We start from the raw sequence: 17548 nt of genomic DNA on the forward strand, positions 1-17548 counted from the left end.
TCCCATCTCAAAAAGGAACATTTTGCATGGCAGTTTGTCGTACCCCGAGTAGTGTCAGAATAATTCAAAGCTGGCTTGAGTGGTTCTTTTTAAATACTAAAGAAAAGCCATTGGAGGAAACAATTTTTTATAACTATCGATATACAATTTACAACACTGACATCAACAATGTTACTGTTAAGTTTTTTTAAAAGTTGCTAAAGCAATTGTGGTCGTATGTGGGTACTGTGCACCAAGCCTCATCTAACAACACAAGTTCATTACTAGTTCTCTGCATTGAAATGCAAAATATTCAAAAAGACACATATCAAATAACACAAACTACAATAACCGTATGATCTTAATTCCATTGGATGTATCTTGCAGAAAGAAAATGCTGCACAAATTGGTACATTTCAAAATAAGCACTGAATGATTTAAATTCAGAATTTGGTCATCTTCTTGTGTGTGTCTGCTTTCTTTTGTTCCTGCTGGGCCCCGCATTCCTGAGTCTTTAGATAGGACAATTGCTTCTTTGCATTAGACAGCTTCTCTTCTAGATGGGAAGTTACTGCTTTGTCTCTGTAATAAACCAGTAAAGAAAACGGAAACATAATCACGTGATGTTGTGGAGACATACCCATTGATACTCAACGATGGAGATACATCTTAACCCCTACTCTGCAGGGCACGGACTATGACTTTACTGTACAAGTCCACCAATGGACATTTCAGGACTCTGCATCGGATAAATCAAACCTTTCCCCCTCCCTTTAAAAATATCTTTCTGCAGTAATTTAAAAAAGTCTTTGTAGAAACAACCTACAAATCCCAACAATAAACTAAATTATTCCATCATATGTATTAATAAAATTACCAGCATATAAAAAGATGCAACTTGCACTCATTGTTCCCTTAAGCAGCAAAATGGAGTTTCATAGTGAGAAGAGGTTTTTTTTTTGGGGGGGGGGGGGGGGAAGGAAGAGAGAACAGTTTGGGCATGTGCTTGAATGCAAGATAAAAGGAGGTTTCGAGGAGACTTGTGAGTGTTAAGGAGATGTAGCAAGATGGATGAGTCTGGAAAGGGAATTACAAGCGGCAAGGGCATGATGACTCTGCTATCAGGAAATGTTCACCTTCACTTGTTGGACAGTAAATAGTCTGCTCATTATGGAACCTGCCCGGTTTTCATTCGATTCATTTTAATGGAAGAAAATCAGCTGGGTTTTACAATGGGAGAACCACTCTTGCCAGATTACAGTCATGACGGCGAGAACAAAAATTACTCCCCAGTTTGCCCCAGATTACACATGGAGCAGCTGAGAAAGGGATGGAATGAGGGGGGGGGGGGGGGGGGTTTAGTGTGGATTTTCCGATGGGAACCAAATAGGATGCCTTTAGTCCTTCCAATGTTGAGCTGCATAGTCACTTTCAATGGGCCAGATACAGTAACCATCTATTACCATAAACAATACAATGTAATAACTGCAATAGAATCAGCCCCAAACTGAATTGATCAAGCTTCAAATTGTAAACAGAGCAGTAGATAACATACTTTCCAACATTTCTTGCAATCGCCTCCATAATTTTTGCAATGTCCTTTTCAGTATGCTGAATTTTTTCCATTATCTGAAATAGCTGGATATTTAGAGTTTTCTTCATGCTTTTATTGCCCCTGTAACGTTCTTTGCTGTTTTTTTCTCCCATCGGGAATCCACTTTGAACTGATGAACTGCTAGTCTGTCCAGTACTTTGAAGTTTGTCATTCAAAAAGTCAAAAACAGTCTGGCGAGGTTTCCTCTCTTTAACAACCCGCGAGTCTCCCTCGCCTTTCCTCTTGTGCTTCTTTTTGTGGAGGTGGCCAAGTTTCCCGTCTCGCTTCTTTTGCAGGATTTCAGCACACTGATCTAGGGATTTCCCTGGTGGTAAAACCACTGCTTGGACAGGCTCCACTCGACCTTCAGCATTCCGCCCCAAACCTAAAAGGAACTTCCCCAATCAGTTACAGGTCATTCTCTTTCAAATGAAGTCAATTAAGAATGTACACCTTAAAATAGTAAACAGAAATAAATTTTTGCCTTCAAAAAAAGTGACTTCTTTATTAATATTGCATTACTTGTGCTCAAGAGTATACCCAAATGGAAAGTCAAGTATAGATAGAAAATAGTAAATGGTTCAATTTGGGAAGCTGCATACTGCCTGTGAAACAACTAAAACCCTGTCTCTCATTTCCCCAAAATGAACACAAGCATGGCTTTGCGGATGGAATTTATAACAGAAACTATCCTTTATCTTTCCTGAATTTAAATAGCACCGTCTGTTGCAGGTCAACGTATCCATTAAATTGGTGCAATATCATATAACTGACATTACATTTAATACATGAAGCAGAATAATTTCATTGGTTATTGTGCATAATAGGAAACAATTACTTAAGCTGCAGTCAGTGTTATTTTTGGATCTCAGCATAGGCATTAAACACATGGTAATTCTTTACTAGAAGGTGACACTTGGACAATACAGCATGGCAAGTTCTTGCAGTCTTACCTTTTCCAAATTCATAACCCATTTTAATCATTAGTTTGGATCCCATGCCCCGAGTGTGAGCTTCCCAACCAGCAAATGAAGTGCTGCAAGCTGGAGTCCAATCACCCATCTCCACAGATTTGCCATCCAAAACTGTCAAACAAGATAATGGAAAGGGAAAAAGTTACAAAAATACAGAACATTTTGATATTTTTTTTAATTCAGTTTATGACTTCATGATGGTCGGCAACCAGTAACTAGTGGGGTGCCGCAGGATCAGTGCTGGGACCCCAACTATTTACAATCTATATTAACGACTTGGAAGAAGGGACTGAGTGTAACGTAGCCAAGTTTGCTGACGATACAAAGATGGGAGGAAAAAGTGTGTGACAAGGACACAAAAAATATGCAATAAGGCATAGACAGGCTAAATGAGTGGGAAAAAATTTGGCAGATGGAGTATAATGTTGGAAAGTGTGGGGTCATGCACTTTGGTAGAAAAAAAAAATCAAAGAGCAAGTTATTATTTAAATGGAGAAAGATTGCAAAGTGCTGCAGTACAGCGGGATCTGGGGGTACTTGTGCATGAAACACAAAAGTATAGTATGCAGGTACAGTAAGTGATCAGGAAGGCCAATGGAATCTTGGCCTTTATTGCAAAGGGGATGGAGTATAAAAGCAGGGAAGTCTTACTACAGTGTATTGGTGAGGCCATACGTGGAATATTGCGTGCAGTTTTGATTTCCTTATTTACGAAATTATATACTTGCTTTGGAGGCAGTTCAGAGACGGTTCATTAGGTTGATTCTGGAGATAAGGGGGTTGACATGAGGAAAAGTTGAGCAGGTTGGGCCTCTACTCATTGGAATTCAGAAGAATGAGAGGCGATCTTATCGAAATGTATAAGATTATGAGGGGGCTTGACAAGGTGGATGCAGAGAGGATGTTTCCACTGATAGGGGAGACTAGAACTAGAGGGCAAGATCTTAGAATAAGGGGCCGCCCATTTAAAACTAAGATGAGGAGAAATTTCTTCTCTGAGGGTTGTAAATCTGTGGAATTCGCTGCCTCAGAGAGCTGTGGAAGCTGGGACATTGAATAAATTTAAGACAGAAATGATAGCTTCTTAAACGATAAGGGAAGCGGGCAGCTGAGAGCATGATCTTATTGAATGGCGAAGTAGGGGCCGTATGGCCTACTCCTGTTCCTATTTCGTATGTTCTTATGTCCTCTGATGTTTGATGAAAACACTTACATTTATATACATAGCAAAAATGTCCCATAGTGTTTCACAGAAGTGTGGGCATCAAGCAGGAAGTGGAAAAATAAGTTATTGGAGGTGACTGAAAGCGCAGACAAAGTGGTATGTTTTGACTAGGTTTCTGAAGGTGAAATTTAAGAACCCTCGAGTGCTGAGATATGGTGCCTGAAATTGCTTAACAGACAGTGGGAAGGGAAGGAAAGCATAGTAGGCCAGAAAGGCAAAAACAGAAAATAGGTGCTGGGATGTTAGGCTGCAGAAGTTTGCAGAGGTGGTGGGGTCAAGGCTCTGGAGGGGATTTCAAGACAAGAATTTTAAAATCAATATGTTGGGGAAACAAGGATGAAATCCATCATATTTATTATATTTAGGGCAAGTTTTAGTTTGTATAAATTTTAACCAAGTTACACAGACTTATACCAATTCATATATATAGGAAAAGTACTAGTGAATCAAAATTTCAATACGTGGATAGATAAAATGACAAATTAGAGAATGTCTTTGTTAAATATTGATTCGGTGGAGTTGATTCTTGTCACTGTTCGCTGCATAAGGAGCACTAGAGACGAACTATGTCTGAAGCTCAAGACCGCATGCCCTACTCTGGTCAGCGACAAGACCTAATCAACTATTCTAAGATATTATTTTATACTAGGACTGAGGTCCTGGAATTATGATTTAATAATGTTCTAAGCAATCAGATATTTTACAATATCAAACATCATGTCTTGTGTTACAGATATAACCTAAAACTGACTATAAAACTGACTAGATTTGCTAATGAACACAGTTGTAAGATTTTATAGTGCTTACCTTTTGCATAACCGAGTTGGCCCTCGTCCTCAGAGCTAGACGAGGAGGAAGACTCGTCAGTGCGAGGTACTGGCATAATTCCATCCCCCTCCACTACAATCTCCTTCTGAAGCAAGGAATCAAATTTTACTGTAAAATAACCATTGTCAATGTCTGAAAAACACAAACCATTTCCATGTATTAGCCAAGTTTCATAAATATGAACTTTTCTAAGATTACTAGTACTTTGCCCTTCGAGTTACTCAGTGAATACTCTCCTCACCTAAGCTTTGTGACTAGTTCCATCTCTTTTTCCCTCCTCGCTCTCTTATCTCTCACCTCATTTCTGATAGGCCACATTTTTTAAATTTATTTTACACAAAGCCGGAAGCCCAGAGATAAAAGTGAGCAGAGCAGCAACCCATGTTTTAATATTCTTTACAATTAGCAGTGCTGCCAGAGTCTAGAATTGAAGAGCAAGTGTTTTGCAATGCTGGACATGGGGCAACAGTCTCAGGTTAAGAAGGAGAAGAGTGGGGTGGTGGGAAGCAGCTACTTTTTACATTTTCTATAGAGGGGGTTCCAAAAAACCCAAAAAGCATAGGAACATTGAGAGAAAGAAATAGCGGCGATGTAAGTGATAATGGTAACGCACTTTTCATATTTATATATTTTTGAATTATTTGTATTTAAAAAGGTACAAGTTTTAAACTTATCTTCATTCAATGCCTGAAAATTTAAAAATTTAAGAAAAATAAGATGGCAGATTTCAGAAACTGGCTCTAGAACACCACCTAGTGACCAGAGCCTACAATAGTGAAAAGTTGATACGAAAATTGCACTGTAAATGTTGATATAAAAACATGACCATAAGTCTTTGCAGTAGAACAGGCCCTATGCAAGTTTTCAAAAAAATGCTATAAATTAAACTTACTTAAACCAATGACCAGAACTTAAGGTATTCCAAGATATCCATTTTATAATCCATTTTACAATTTAATATATTTTACTAGTGTAAAACACTATGCGCTAGGATAATCACACTGCTTGAGACTCCCCCACTCACTGCCATAAAACAGAATAATGCTGGCCTAATTGATGGGAGTGTAGGGCCACAAAGAAACATTTTACTTACTCAACACTGTGAAAGTCATAACTAATGCAGCAGATGCAGCTGAAAAATGTACATTTTAAACGGACAATTCCTCCGAATCTAAACAGACACAGTACACTGTGAGGCCTCACATCATTAACTACAACCCTGGGTCACGTGGAACTAGAATCATAGAATGTAACAGCGCAGGAACAGGCAGTTTGCCCATCAGAGCTGTACTGTTTTTCTCTTCACGTGAACCATAGTCTAATTCCACTTTCCTGCTCACCTCCCATCCTTTAGGTGCAACTGTTCCTCAATGGTAGCACCCTTGCCTCTGAGTCAGAAGGTTATGGGTTCAATCCCACTCCAGAGACTGGAACACAAAATCTAGGCCGACATTCCAGTGCAGCACTGAGGGAGTGCTGCACTGCCGGAGATGCCATCTTTTTGATGAGTCATTAAACCAAGGCCCCGTCTGCCATCCCAGGCTGACGAACAAGTTCCCATGGCAGTATTTCCAAGAGCAGAGGAGTTTGTCCTGGCGATCTGGCCAATATTCATCCCTTAACTGACATCGATAAAACAGATTATTTGGTCATTATCACATTGCTGTTTGTGGGACCTTGTTGTGTGCAAATTGGCTGCTGTGTTTCCTACATTACACTTCAAAAGTACTTCATTGGCTGTAAAGTGCTTTGGGATGTCCTGAGGTTACTATTTACCTAATCATAACCCTTTATAATCTTGAAAGCCTCTATCAGGTCACCCCTTACCTTCTCAGTTCTAGAGAAGGAAGCCCCAACATTTCAGGTCATAGAAACATAGAAAATAGGTGCAGGAGTAGGCCATTCGGTCCTTCAAGCCTGCACCACCATTCAATAAGATTATGGCTGATTATTCCCTTAGTACCCCTTTCCTGCTTTCTCTCCATACCCCTTGATCCCTTTAGCCGTAAGGTCTCTCATCAGCCCGGGTAAAAACTTCAGTGAATCCATACTGCACCTTTCCTATTACTTTTATATCCTTTCTGCAATGGGAGGCCTAAAACTACACAAATACTTTAAATGCAATCTGAGTTATTTTATAAATTCAACATTTGCTCCTTGTTCTTATATTGGATCCTTCTAGATATAAAACCAAACACTCCATTTTCATGTTTTTATTTCTGTATGTTGCCTGCCACCTTTAATGACCTGAGTACCTGCACATCAAGGTCCTTCGTCCCTTCACTCCATTTAAAATCTTGGTTTATTTAAAACACTTTCTCTATCCTCACTTTCAAAATGTGCTGCTTTACATGTTTCTGCATTGAACTGCATCTCCTACCCATCTGCCCATCCTGTCTTCTTAAGAGTCTTTCACAGTCCTTGTCACAATTTTCCATAGCCCAACCCCCAAGCCCACCTCAATTCCCCAAGTCCAAATAAATGCAGTAATAAAACAGCAACCTCTGTGGAACACCATTCACATCTTTCCAGTCCAAGAAACCTCCCAGTGTCCCCATCCTTTGCTTTCTACTCTCCAACCATCTCTTTATTCACATCGCCACACTCCCCTCAGTTCTTTCTGCCATTCGTCTCTTATGGTGTGTATCCCATGTAAGGTAGATAAGGTCCTAAAAAAGCTAACGGAATGCAGGGTTTATGACAAAAGTTACAAAGTCATAATGTAACGGTAAATTAATATAAACTGTTAGTAAGACCACAGTTTTGTGAAGTTTGACTCTACACTGTAGGCAAGTTGATGCAATTTAGAGGGTATAGCAGATTCACTAGGATGCTGTAGGTATAAAGAAATGCAAATACAAAGGAACACTTGGAAAAACTGTGTCTGATTTCATTAGAACAGAGGAAATGATGGGGTGATTTGATCGAGGTGTTTAATTATGATGGGTTGAGACAGTAGATAAAGACAAACTGATTGCAGTGACGGAGGTCTAGAATAAGGGGACAAGGGATTTAGGGCAGGAAGCGGGAGGAACATTTTTCTACACCCAGATACACTTACAGATCAGATACACTACAGCCAGCCAGAATGTAAAGTTCCCTTTACTCTGTCTCAGTAGTGCTTAGTTTACAGTACAGTGCAATTTATGGTAAAAGACATCACAACATTACTGAAAGATGGCAATTCCAATTCAAAATATACAAAACGGAATGAAAATCACCACCAATAAACACAAACATGTTTAATAATGCCTGTGGAGAAAAGGGATAAAAGTCAGTGGGAAATCATTAAAAGTTTAGATTTAAAAAAGAATATTTTGCTAATTAGTACAGCTCATGAAAATTCCAGCACATCCTCATGCAAGAAGTCACTTTCATTCTGACTTTTAGCAGATAAAATAGTAGCCTTTTGAAATGCAACAGTAATTAATCTACAAATTAAGACTTTATCCAGATGTATATTAAAGTTTACTTTCTCACCTTGGCCATGTACTAAGAAAGGACATAACCGTGCTCAGCACTTTTCGACTTTTGCATTTAAACTGTACAAGATTAAGTGCGTTAATCAGTCAGGAAATGTAAACATACTGCACTCACCTAGGATTTTAGCTGTGTACCAAATCTCATCTTCATACTTAGCTAAACAGGCTGACCCCACCTCAAGTAAACTGAGGTCCAGTTCTTCGAAGCCCCGTAGTTCAGACATAGCCACAACATCGCCATGTGAGTATCTGGGCAGACACAATTTTCAGCATTGTAAACTTTCTTTTAAAATACATACTTTTCATGTCTTTGACCCGACATTTTTTGTCCAATTTTCCCTCCTCCATTTCTCATTCAGAGACACCAGGCACCCCCCTAATACCTCACACAAATAGTTATTTTTCACACGTGAGCCGAGACAGACAGTGAGCGATGGCAAGCTAGTCAACCGTATAGGGCATCACAACCAGCATCCACATATACTTTTCATTGGAACTCCTTGAATAGTAAGGGAAAACCCTGGATGATCTTGAGGCCAACTATAGCACCCCTACCCTGTCTGAGGCCACTTGCTCAGCACAGACTGGGAATAAAACAGAGCGCTTCCTGGTCTGTATGGTTCAGTTTAATCTACAATGCATTTTTAACCTCGAAAGGAAAGGGAATTTCTACTGGAAGGTTAACTGTAATTCAGCTATAAAAACAGGTCTTGAAAGTTGACTCTTTTCCTTAAAGACTCGCAGAGCCGTTGGGACTGAAATTCTGCATGCCCAGTAACTAGGATATTCTTTATTTACACAAAGTATCACAGAAATTCCAGTGCACATATAGTTTAGTTCGGACATCTTGTGACTGAAATGGTACTGCAGCAATAGAACTGAGTAAACCTGCAATGTGGCCGAGGTCACAATCAAGTACAGTAATGGATACTTTCAATGCCTGACAAGTTGTTTTTTCTCAAAACATTAGCAATAAATTAAAAATAACAGACAAATGACTAAAGTGAAATATTACATACATTAATTTTGCATGCAACAGCAGCAAGGTTGCTATTAAATTTTGCACAACTTGCAACAATCTCATTTATAAAGTCCCAAGGCATTTAACAGAGAAATAGATAGCGAGCAGAAGAAATGATAGACAAGATGACCAAAAGCATGGTTCAAAAGATGGGCTTTTAGAAGGCCTTTAAAAGGTAGTGAGATAAGTAGAAAGTGGGCTGAGGCACCAAATTGCATTTATATAGCACTTTTAACATAGTAAAGCATCTGGGGTGCTTCACAGGAATGTAATCAGACAATAATTGACACCAAACCGAAGGAGATGATTTTAGGGTATGTGATTAAAGAGTTTTAAGGAGCATATTAAAAAGAAAAGATCAGGTGGAACATATTAAAGGAGAAATCAGGTGCAGAGGTTTATGGAGGGAATTCCAGAGCTTAGGTCCTAAATGGCTGAAGGCACAGCCACTAATGAGGCGAAGGGAGTGGGGGGATGCAGAAGCATCAGGAGTTGGAGGAGTGCAGAATTCTCGGAGGGTTGTAGAGCTGGAGAAGGTAACAGAGATGAAGGAGGGGCGAGGCCATGGACGAATCTGAACACAAGGATGGAGAATTTTTTTTTTTTTAATTGAGCCATTGGTGGACTGAGAGCCAATGTAGGTCAGCAAGCACTGGGGAGATGGGTGAACGGGACTTTGTGCGGTTTAGGATACGGGCTTCAGTTTTGGGTGAACTCGCTTATTAAGGGTGAAGATGGGAGGCCAGCCAGAAGAGCATCTGAATAATCAAATTATGGAGACAACAAAAGCATGGATGAGAGTTTCGGCAGCATATATGTGGAGGTGGGGCGGAGATGGACAATGTGGAAGTAGGGGCCTTTGTGTTAGAGGGGCTTTGTGGTCGGAAGCTCAGCCTAGGATCAAATAGGGCACCAAAGTTTAGTTCCACTTGAGAAGGTGCCAGGGAGACAGATAGAATCGGTAACGAGGGAGTAGAGTTCCTGTCGGGCCAACATCTCTGTTGCTCGTGGTACAGCAGGGGGAGGAAGAATAATGCACAAGAACCTGGTATGAGGACCAAAGAACATAGGCTAGAGAAAATTGAAGTAGTTAGGTGGGGCGAGACTTGAGTAGTAAGAGCATTTTGAATGTTTTGGGGGACAGTGTTCCTATGAAGGTCAGCAAGGACAGGGATGGTGAGCAAATGGGACTTGGGATTTTAAAATGGAGTAAAAAAAAAAGGAATGTGGCGTGCAAATAGGCAGAAATTTAAACGGTGATAGCACAAGTAGATAGGCACGTAAAAAAGGCAACTGCAACACTTGGCTTTGTACCTAAAGGCGTAGAGGTAATGCTGAAAGTATACATTTTTGGTTAGGCTGCAGTTGGAGTTTTAGAGATCCAGGACATAGGAAGGATATAAAAGCAATGGAAAAAAATGTAGTTTAGATTCAGTAACATGTTACTAGGGCTGCCGGGTTTCAGTTATGAAGAGAGGCTTGAGAAGTTAGTTATTTTTCCACGGCAGCCGATATGGTTAAGGTGTGACCTGATCGAGGTCTTCAAGATTATGGAGGTTTTGTTGAAGCCAATAGTCAGCAAGTAGGCACAAATATAATATAAAAAGAATTAAAGGGGAGGTTAGAAAAAATGTCTGTACACAAAGTGTGGTTAGTAACTGGAATGCTCTGCTGCAAATCAGTGTTGAAGCAGAGTCCATAAATTCTTTCAAACGGGAGTTGTATAATTGTTTGAAAATGTTTTTTTTTAAAAAAGGGATGGGAAGCGAACAGGAGAGTGTAATTAAATTATGTGGTTCATGTCTAGAAAAACAGATTTGATGCTCCAAGTGGCCTGTTTCTGTGCGGTAACATACCATTAGGAAAAACAATGTGACCCCAGAGATTTGGATAGGTTAAGAGTTTGTGTATTTGGAAACTCAGGAAGCCAACAAGAAAGGCTTCAGAGAAGTTGAATCTGGAGATAATTAAAGTGTGGACAAGGGTTTCAATGGCAGTGAGAGTGAGGCAAGGGCAGAGAGCGTAAATACTGCAGAGGTGAAAGTGAGGGATGATGGATGGATGTGGGGTTTGTAGCTTCGCTCAGGATTTTACAGGACACTAAGGTTTTGCACACTAGCTCAGTTTGAATAGGCAGCCAGTGGCAGGATATAGTCAGGGGCAAGATAAAGAGTTTTTGGCAGGAGCCAAATAAAATTACGTTGGTATTCCCAATGCTCAACTGGAGAAAGTTCTGACTCATCTACAACTTGTCAGATAGACTAGCAGGAGGAAATGGTCATGGAATCAAGGGTGGTAGTGAAGAGGTAGAGTGTGGTTTCATCGCATATAGAAAAAAAACTGAACTGAGCAGGAATGTTAAAAAAGGGACCAAAGTAAGAACTGTGGGGTATTTCAGAGATGGAAGGGGAAGCCATTACTGGAGATGTCCTGGCTACAGTGGAGCAAGTGAAACTACACATGGGCGATCCAACAAAGTTAGATCTCATAGAAGCGGTGATGTAAGAGGATGGAGTGGTTGACCACGTCAAATGCCAGGGAGAAGTTAAGCAGCAATAACATGCCACAGTTGCAAACACAAAGGATATCCAGGGCAGCCTCAGTACTGCAGAATAAGGGGAAGCCTTCCCGAAGGATTACAAACAGAAAGTTGTGGAAGGGGTGAACAAGAGGCTTGGTGGCAGTAACATATTTAAAAGGCAGTTTGAACAGACAGTGGGACTTATCCACAATTTTGAAGAGAAGGATGCCTTTGTAAAGGAACCATTAACAAGTTAGTTAGCATTGGGTCAAGGTAGTTGGATAGAGAAATGAACGAGGAAGCGAGTCCAGCGGAAGTTAGCTGCCTAATGGCTAGGGCAACGGGGGAGAAGCTACAGAGTGATAAGAGACTGGAGCAAAGGTGAGGGAGAGTCTAGGACATGGTAGGAAGCAGCAGATGAGGTAACCATCCAGAGAGCAACAATCTGGGAGATAACTCAAATTTATTGACAGAATAGCTTGCTATTGTTTTGTCTTGAAATAAAGCTGAGACAGTTGTGTTGCATTACTTCCTATCACACAGAAATCCTTTTCTTCGGCAGTCCCCCGGAGTCGAGGACGACTTGCTTCAACACTAAAAATGAGTTCTCAGGTGACTGATGAGTCCGATGCGGGACCTACAGTCTCTGTCACAGGTGGGGCAGACGGTGGTTGAAGGGACGTTGGTTGAAGGGACGGGTGGGAGGGGAGCCTGGGTTGCCGTGCGCTCCTTCCACTGTCGACGCTTGGCTTCAGCTTGCTCTCAGCGAAGAGACTCGAGGTGCTCAGCGCCTTTCCGGATGCTTCTCCTCCACTTTGAGCGGTCTTGGGCCAGAGATTCCCAGGTGTCGGTGGGGATGTTACATTTTTTCCCAGGAGGCTTTGAGGGTGTCCTTGAAGCGTTTCCTCTGCCCGCCTGGGGCTTGCTTACCGTGTCGGAGCTCCAAGTAGAGCGCTTGTTTTGGGAGCCTCGTATCGGGCATGCGGACAATGTGGCCGGTCCATCGGAGCTGATCAAGCGTGGTCAATGCTTCAATGCTGGGTATGCTGGCCTGAGCAAGAACTCAGATAGGTGTGCCTATCCTGCCAATGAATTTGCAGGATCTTGTCGAGGCAGCATTGGTGGTACTTCTCCAGTACTTTGAGGTGCCTGCTGTACATACTCCCTGTCTCTGAAGCATATAGGAGGGCGGGTATCGCTATTGCTCTGTAGACCATGAGCTTGGTGCTGGGTTTGAGGTCCTGGACTTCAAACACTCTCTTCCTCAGGCGACCGAAGGCTGCACTGACACACTGAAGGCGGTGTTGGACTTCGTCATCGATGTCTGCCCTTGTTGACAGTCGGCTCCCGAGGTACAGAAAATGGTCTACGTTGTCCAAGGCCTCGTTGTGGATTTTGATAATCAGGGGCAATACTGTGTGGCGGGGTGGGGAGGACCTTTGCTTACGGATGCTCAGTGTAAGGTCCAAGCTCTCATATGCTTCGGTGAAGGTGTTGACGATGGTTTGGAGGTCGGCCCCCGGGTGTGTGCAGACGCAAGCGTCGTCTGCGTACTGTCATTCAATGACAGAGGACGGGATGACCTTGGATCTGGACTGGAGGCGACGGAGGTTGAACTATTAGTTTCTCCTGCAGGGAGCTTACTGAGGGTGAGGTGGAGCATTGCAGCAAGGAAGATCGAGAAGAACTTTGGTGCGATGACACAGCCTTGCTTGGCTCCGGTCTGTGATGGATCCATTGGTCAGGATCATGGCTTGCATGTCATCGTGAAGCAGGCGGAGGATGGTGACAAACCTTTGAGGGCAGCCAAACTTGAGAACGCTCACGGTTGACAGTGTCGAAGGCCTTTGTGAGGTCAAAGGCAGTCATGTACAGGAGTTGGTGTTGTTCCCTGTAAATAACGCCTCAAAAGTTGTGTTGCATTACTTCCTGTATCACACAGAAATATCAATTGGAACACATCACTTCCGTTGTATAAATAAAGGACAATCTGTAACCTTATCAGGGATTAAAATACGATCTTAAAAATTTCCACCGATCAACTCCAGGATTTGTTTTAGATGTTAATTTGTTAATGAAAAATCTATTTTCTCTTGAATTTGGGGCATAACACATTCACCATTGTTTTCTTACCAAAAAACAGGTCTGGAGGTGCACATTGCATCCACGACATCAGCACAAATGTTACCTGCTGCATTTGCCACGCTGACGCGATACACGTGCATCTCTCGACTTAACTTTTGGCAGGAAAATAAAGATAATGCAATTTTGACTTCTTTTTAAGGGGACCTGGATCATGTTTAGATATTGTGAGGATTAGATTCTTTATACTGCAACAAACATTAGTCTTTTATTCCTAGTTAAGTTTGGAGCAAAATCCAATTCAGTACCTACAATATCTGACATATGGTGCTTTATAAAATTAACCAATAGATCATTCAACTTCTTCCAAAATTAATCATTTTTGCAATCTGCATTTCTCTTAAATGTCCTTCAAAGAAGCCTCTCCTCTATGCAACTTCCTTCACCTGGAACACTGGGCAGTCAAGGCAATGGATCTCACCATGACCATTATCAAATGTTGAGTGTTCAGCTCGCAGAAGGCGTTCAAAGTCAACAGGGACAACCAATTGCTGACTTTATTTCCTGATTTTTTTTTTGTTACGGCTGTACAATTTTTTTTAAAGCTATCAACCAGGAACATAACCTCATCAAGCCCAAGCCTGTTGTGTCGTGTCGTGTCGTGTCGTGTCACTCAAAGTGTTACAGCCACAATTAAAAATCTGTCACAGTGTCTAACCCCAAAATGTCAACCTGTCCTCCTTTATAAATGCTGATGTGCCTGTAGTTTATTTCCAACATTTTTGAATTTATTATTTTAATGGTCAACCGAAATATTTTCATGTCTAAATTTTCATGTCCAAATGGGTTAACAACCAGATACTCTTCACATTTTCTTGCTGGTCAGTTTTGATGTCCTCTGGGTACCAGATCCAAATAATCCTGTATTACATAGAACTTACAGCACAGAAACAGGCCATTTGGACCAAATGGTCCATGCTCCACACGAGCCTTCTCCCATCCCTCTTCTTCTCATCCCATCAACGTATTGTTCTATTCCAATCTCCCTCATGGACTTATCTAGCTTCCCCTTAAAAGATATCTATGCTATTCACTTCAACTACTCCTTGTGGTAGCAAGTTCCACATTCTGTCTGGGTAAAGAAGTTTCTCCTAAGTTCCCTATTGAATGTATTAGTGACTATTCATGGGCCCTAGTTTTGGACTCCCTCACAAGTAAAAACATCTCTATGTCTACCATATCAAACCCTTTTATAATCTTAAAACCCTCTATCAGGTAACCCCCTCAGCCTTCTTTCTAGAAAAAAAGAGCCCCAGCCTGTTTAGCCTTAACTGATAAGTACATCCTCCAAGTTCTGGTGCCATCCTTGTGAATCTTTGTACACCTTCTCCAGTGCCTCTATATTCTTTTTGTAACCCCCTCAGCCTTCTTTCTAGAAAAAAGAGCCCCAGCCTGTTTAGCCTTAACTGATAAGTACATCCTCCAAGTTCTGGTGCCATCCTTGTGAATCTTTGTACACCTTCTCCAGTGCCTCTATATTCTTTTTATCTCTCCTGAATTCCCTTTTGGATTTACTAGTGACTGACTTATATTTCTGGCCCCTAGTCTACCCTATGAAACCCTTTGCTGGTGTGAAAGATCCGGCCGTGCCTCGGTTACCTGCACGAGTCGAGGAAGCGGCAGGTCCCGGTGAGGTAGAAGGGACAGGGCTTCATGGCGCGGTGGGTCGGGTGGATCCAGAGGACACGGACGGTGGGCTCCGGCGGCTCGCCGCTCTCCATGCCCACCACCATGGCGTTGTGGTACTGCAGCGTCCCCCAGGAGGTGCGGTAGGGAGCCCGCACCTTGGTGCCGCCGATCTCCCCCTCCTCCTCGGGCTCCGGCTCCTCGCCGCTCCCCTCCGGCGCCTGCCCGTCGGCCAGTCCGCCCAGGGCCGCCTGGAAAGCGGCGTACTCGGCGTCCAGCCGGGCCCCTGGGCCGGACTCGGGCGGCGGCGGCGGCGAGGCGGCTGCTTGCAGCCGCTCCAGCAGCTGGCTCTTACGCACCGACAGCAGGCTGGACTCGGTCAGAGCGATCAGCTGCTGCAGGTCGGCCCGGAGCTGGAGCAGGTCGGCGCGGGCCTCGGACTCGGCCTGGGCCTCCGCCCCCAGCGCCACTTCCACCTGCTGCAGCTGCGCCTTGTACAGCTCGATCGCCGTCTCCAGGCTCGCCTCGTCCATGGCCATGGCTTCTCACCCAGGCTGATACCGAGCGGGCGGTCAGGCAGCCTGCGGCCTCACCCAGCCATCTCTCACCGCCATCGCCGCACCGGAAGGAGAAGGTGGCAACCTCTGCCCTCTGACCCTCCCAGCTGTGCCCTCTGACCCCAGTCTGAATTTGGTCCTCACCGACTCCCTCTCATCATCATCATCATAGGCAGTCCTTCAGAATCGAGGAAGCCATGCTTCCACTCTTAAAATGAGTTCTCAGGCGGCTGTACAATTCAATACGGGAATTACAGTCTCTGTCACAGGTGGGACAGACAGTGGGTGGGGAGTCTGGTTTGCCGCACGCTCCTTCCATTGTCTGCGCTTGTTTTCTGCGACGAGGCTCGAAGTGCTCAGCGCCCTCCCGGATGCTCATCCTCCACTTAGGGTGGTTTTTGGACAGGGTTTCCCAGGTATCGGTGGGGATATTGCACTTTATCAAGGAGGCTTTGAGGGTGTCCTTGAAACAATTCCTCTGCCCACCTGGGGCTCACTTGCCGTTTAGGAGTTCCGAGTCGAGTGCATGCTTTGGAAGACTTGTGTACCTCTGTGCCGTGCGAGTGGGACACCAACCAACCCACTCTGACTCAAGGGTCAGTTCTCGTTCACTTCTATGCTTCACAGTGTGAACACATTGTTCAAGGTTTTCAGTTACTTTCATCAGCAGCAAAGAAAATAACACAACTAAATCCACAGTCCCAGTCTTATCCTGCACTATCTTGGATTTGAAAGAAAGACTTGCATTTAATTAGCGCCTTTCATGACTTTAGGACGTCCCAAAGCACTTTACAGCCAATTAAATACTTTTGAAGTGTAGTCACTGTTGTAATGTAGGATTTGGCAAAACGTGACACCGTAACTTTGCTGTGTCTCCTCTCCAGGGTTTATTCTGTTCTGTTATTTTAATTTATTTTTAAACTTTTGGTGTTTTTTTTCTATGTAAATGGTTTTCGCTCTGTCCATCTTGTCTTTTAACTCCATTATTTTTCCTAGTTCTGTCGCTCTGTGTCTTGTATTTCATGCAATGACTTTTTATATAAGAAACAACGTGCATTTATATAGTGTCTTTCATGTGCACAGGAAACGATTTAGACAATTAAATTACTTTTTTAAGAACATAAGAAATAGGAGCAGGAGTAGGCCATTCAGCTCTTCAAGCCTGCATCGCTGATCTTCTACCTCAACTCCATCGTCCCGCACTATCCCCATACCCTTTGGTTCCCTTTGCATCCAAAAGTCTATTGATCTCTGTCTTGAATTTCCTCAGCATCCACAGCACTCTGGTAGAGAATTCCAAAGATTCACAACAATTTGAAGACATTTCTCCTCATCTCAGTCCTAAATGGCCGAACCCTTAGTCTGAGACTGTGACTCCTGGTTCTCGACTCCCCAGCCAGAGAAAATATCCTCCCAGAATCTACCCTGTCAAGCCCCTTAAGAATTTTATGTATCAAGAGACCACCTCCCATTCTTCTAAAGTCTAGGGAATATAGGCTAGTCTACTCAATCTCTCATAGGACAATCCCCCCACCCCAGTAATCAGTCTAGTGATTTTTTTGTTGCACTCCATCTAAGGCAAGTATATCCTTCTTTAAA

At 42.8% G+C, this 17548-nt stretch overlaps 1 protein-coding gene across 1 annotated transcript; it reads right to left on the reverse strand.

Moving 5' to 3' along the window:
* Nucleotides 1-110: 110 nt before the first annotated feature.
* zgpat (zinc finger, CCCH-type with G patch domain) lies at nucleotides 111-16033 on the reverse strand. The gene is made up of 6 exons (XM_070895974.1): nucleotides 15366-16033; nucleotides 8198-8331; nucleotides 4580-4732; nucleotides 2527-2658; nucleotides 1535-1958; nucleotides 111-561 (listed from the first exon to the last, which is right to left on the reverse strand). The coding sequence occupies exons 1-6, from the start codon at nucleotides 15929-15931 to the stop codon at nucleotides 423-425; spliced, it is 1548 nt and encodes a 515-aa protein (XP_070752075.1). The 5' UTR covers nucleotides 15932-16033; the 3' UTR covers nucleotides 111-422.
* Nucleotides 16034-17548: the final 1515 nt, after the last annotated feature.

Source organism: Pristiophorus japonicus, chromosome 12 (genome assembly GCF_044704955.1).
Source record: "Pristiophorus japonicus isolate sPriJap1 chromosome 12, sPriJap1.hap1, whole genome shotgun sequence".
Classification (NCBI taxonomy): Eukaryota; Metazoa; Chordata; class Chondrichthyes; family Pristiophoridae; genus Pristiophorus; species Pristiophorus japonicus.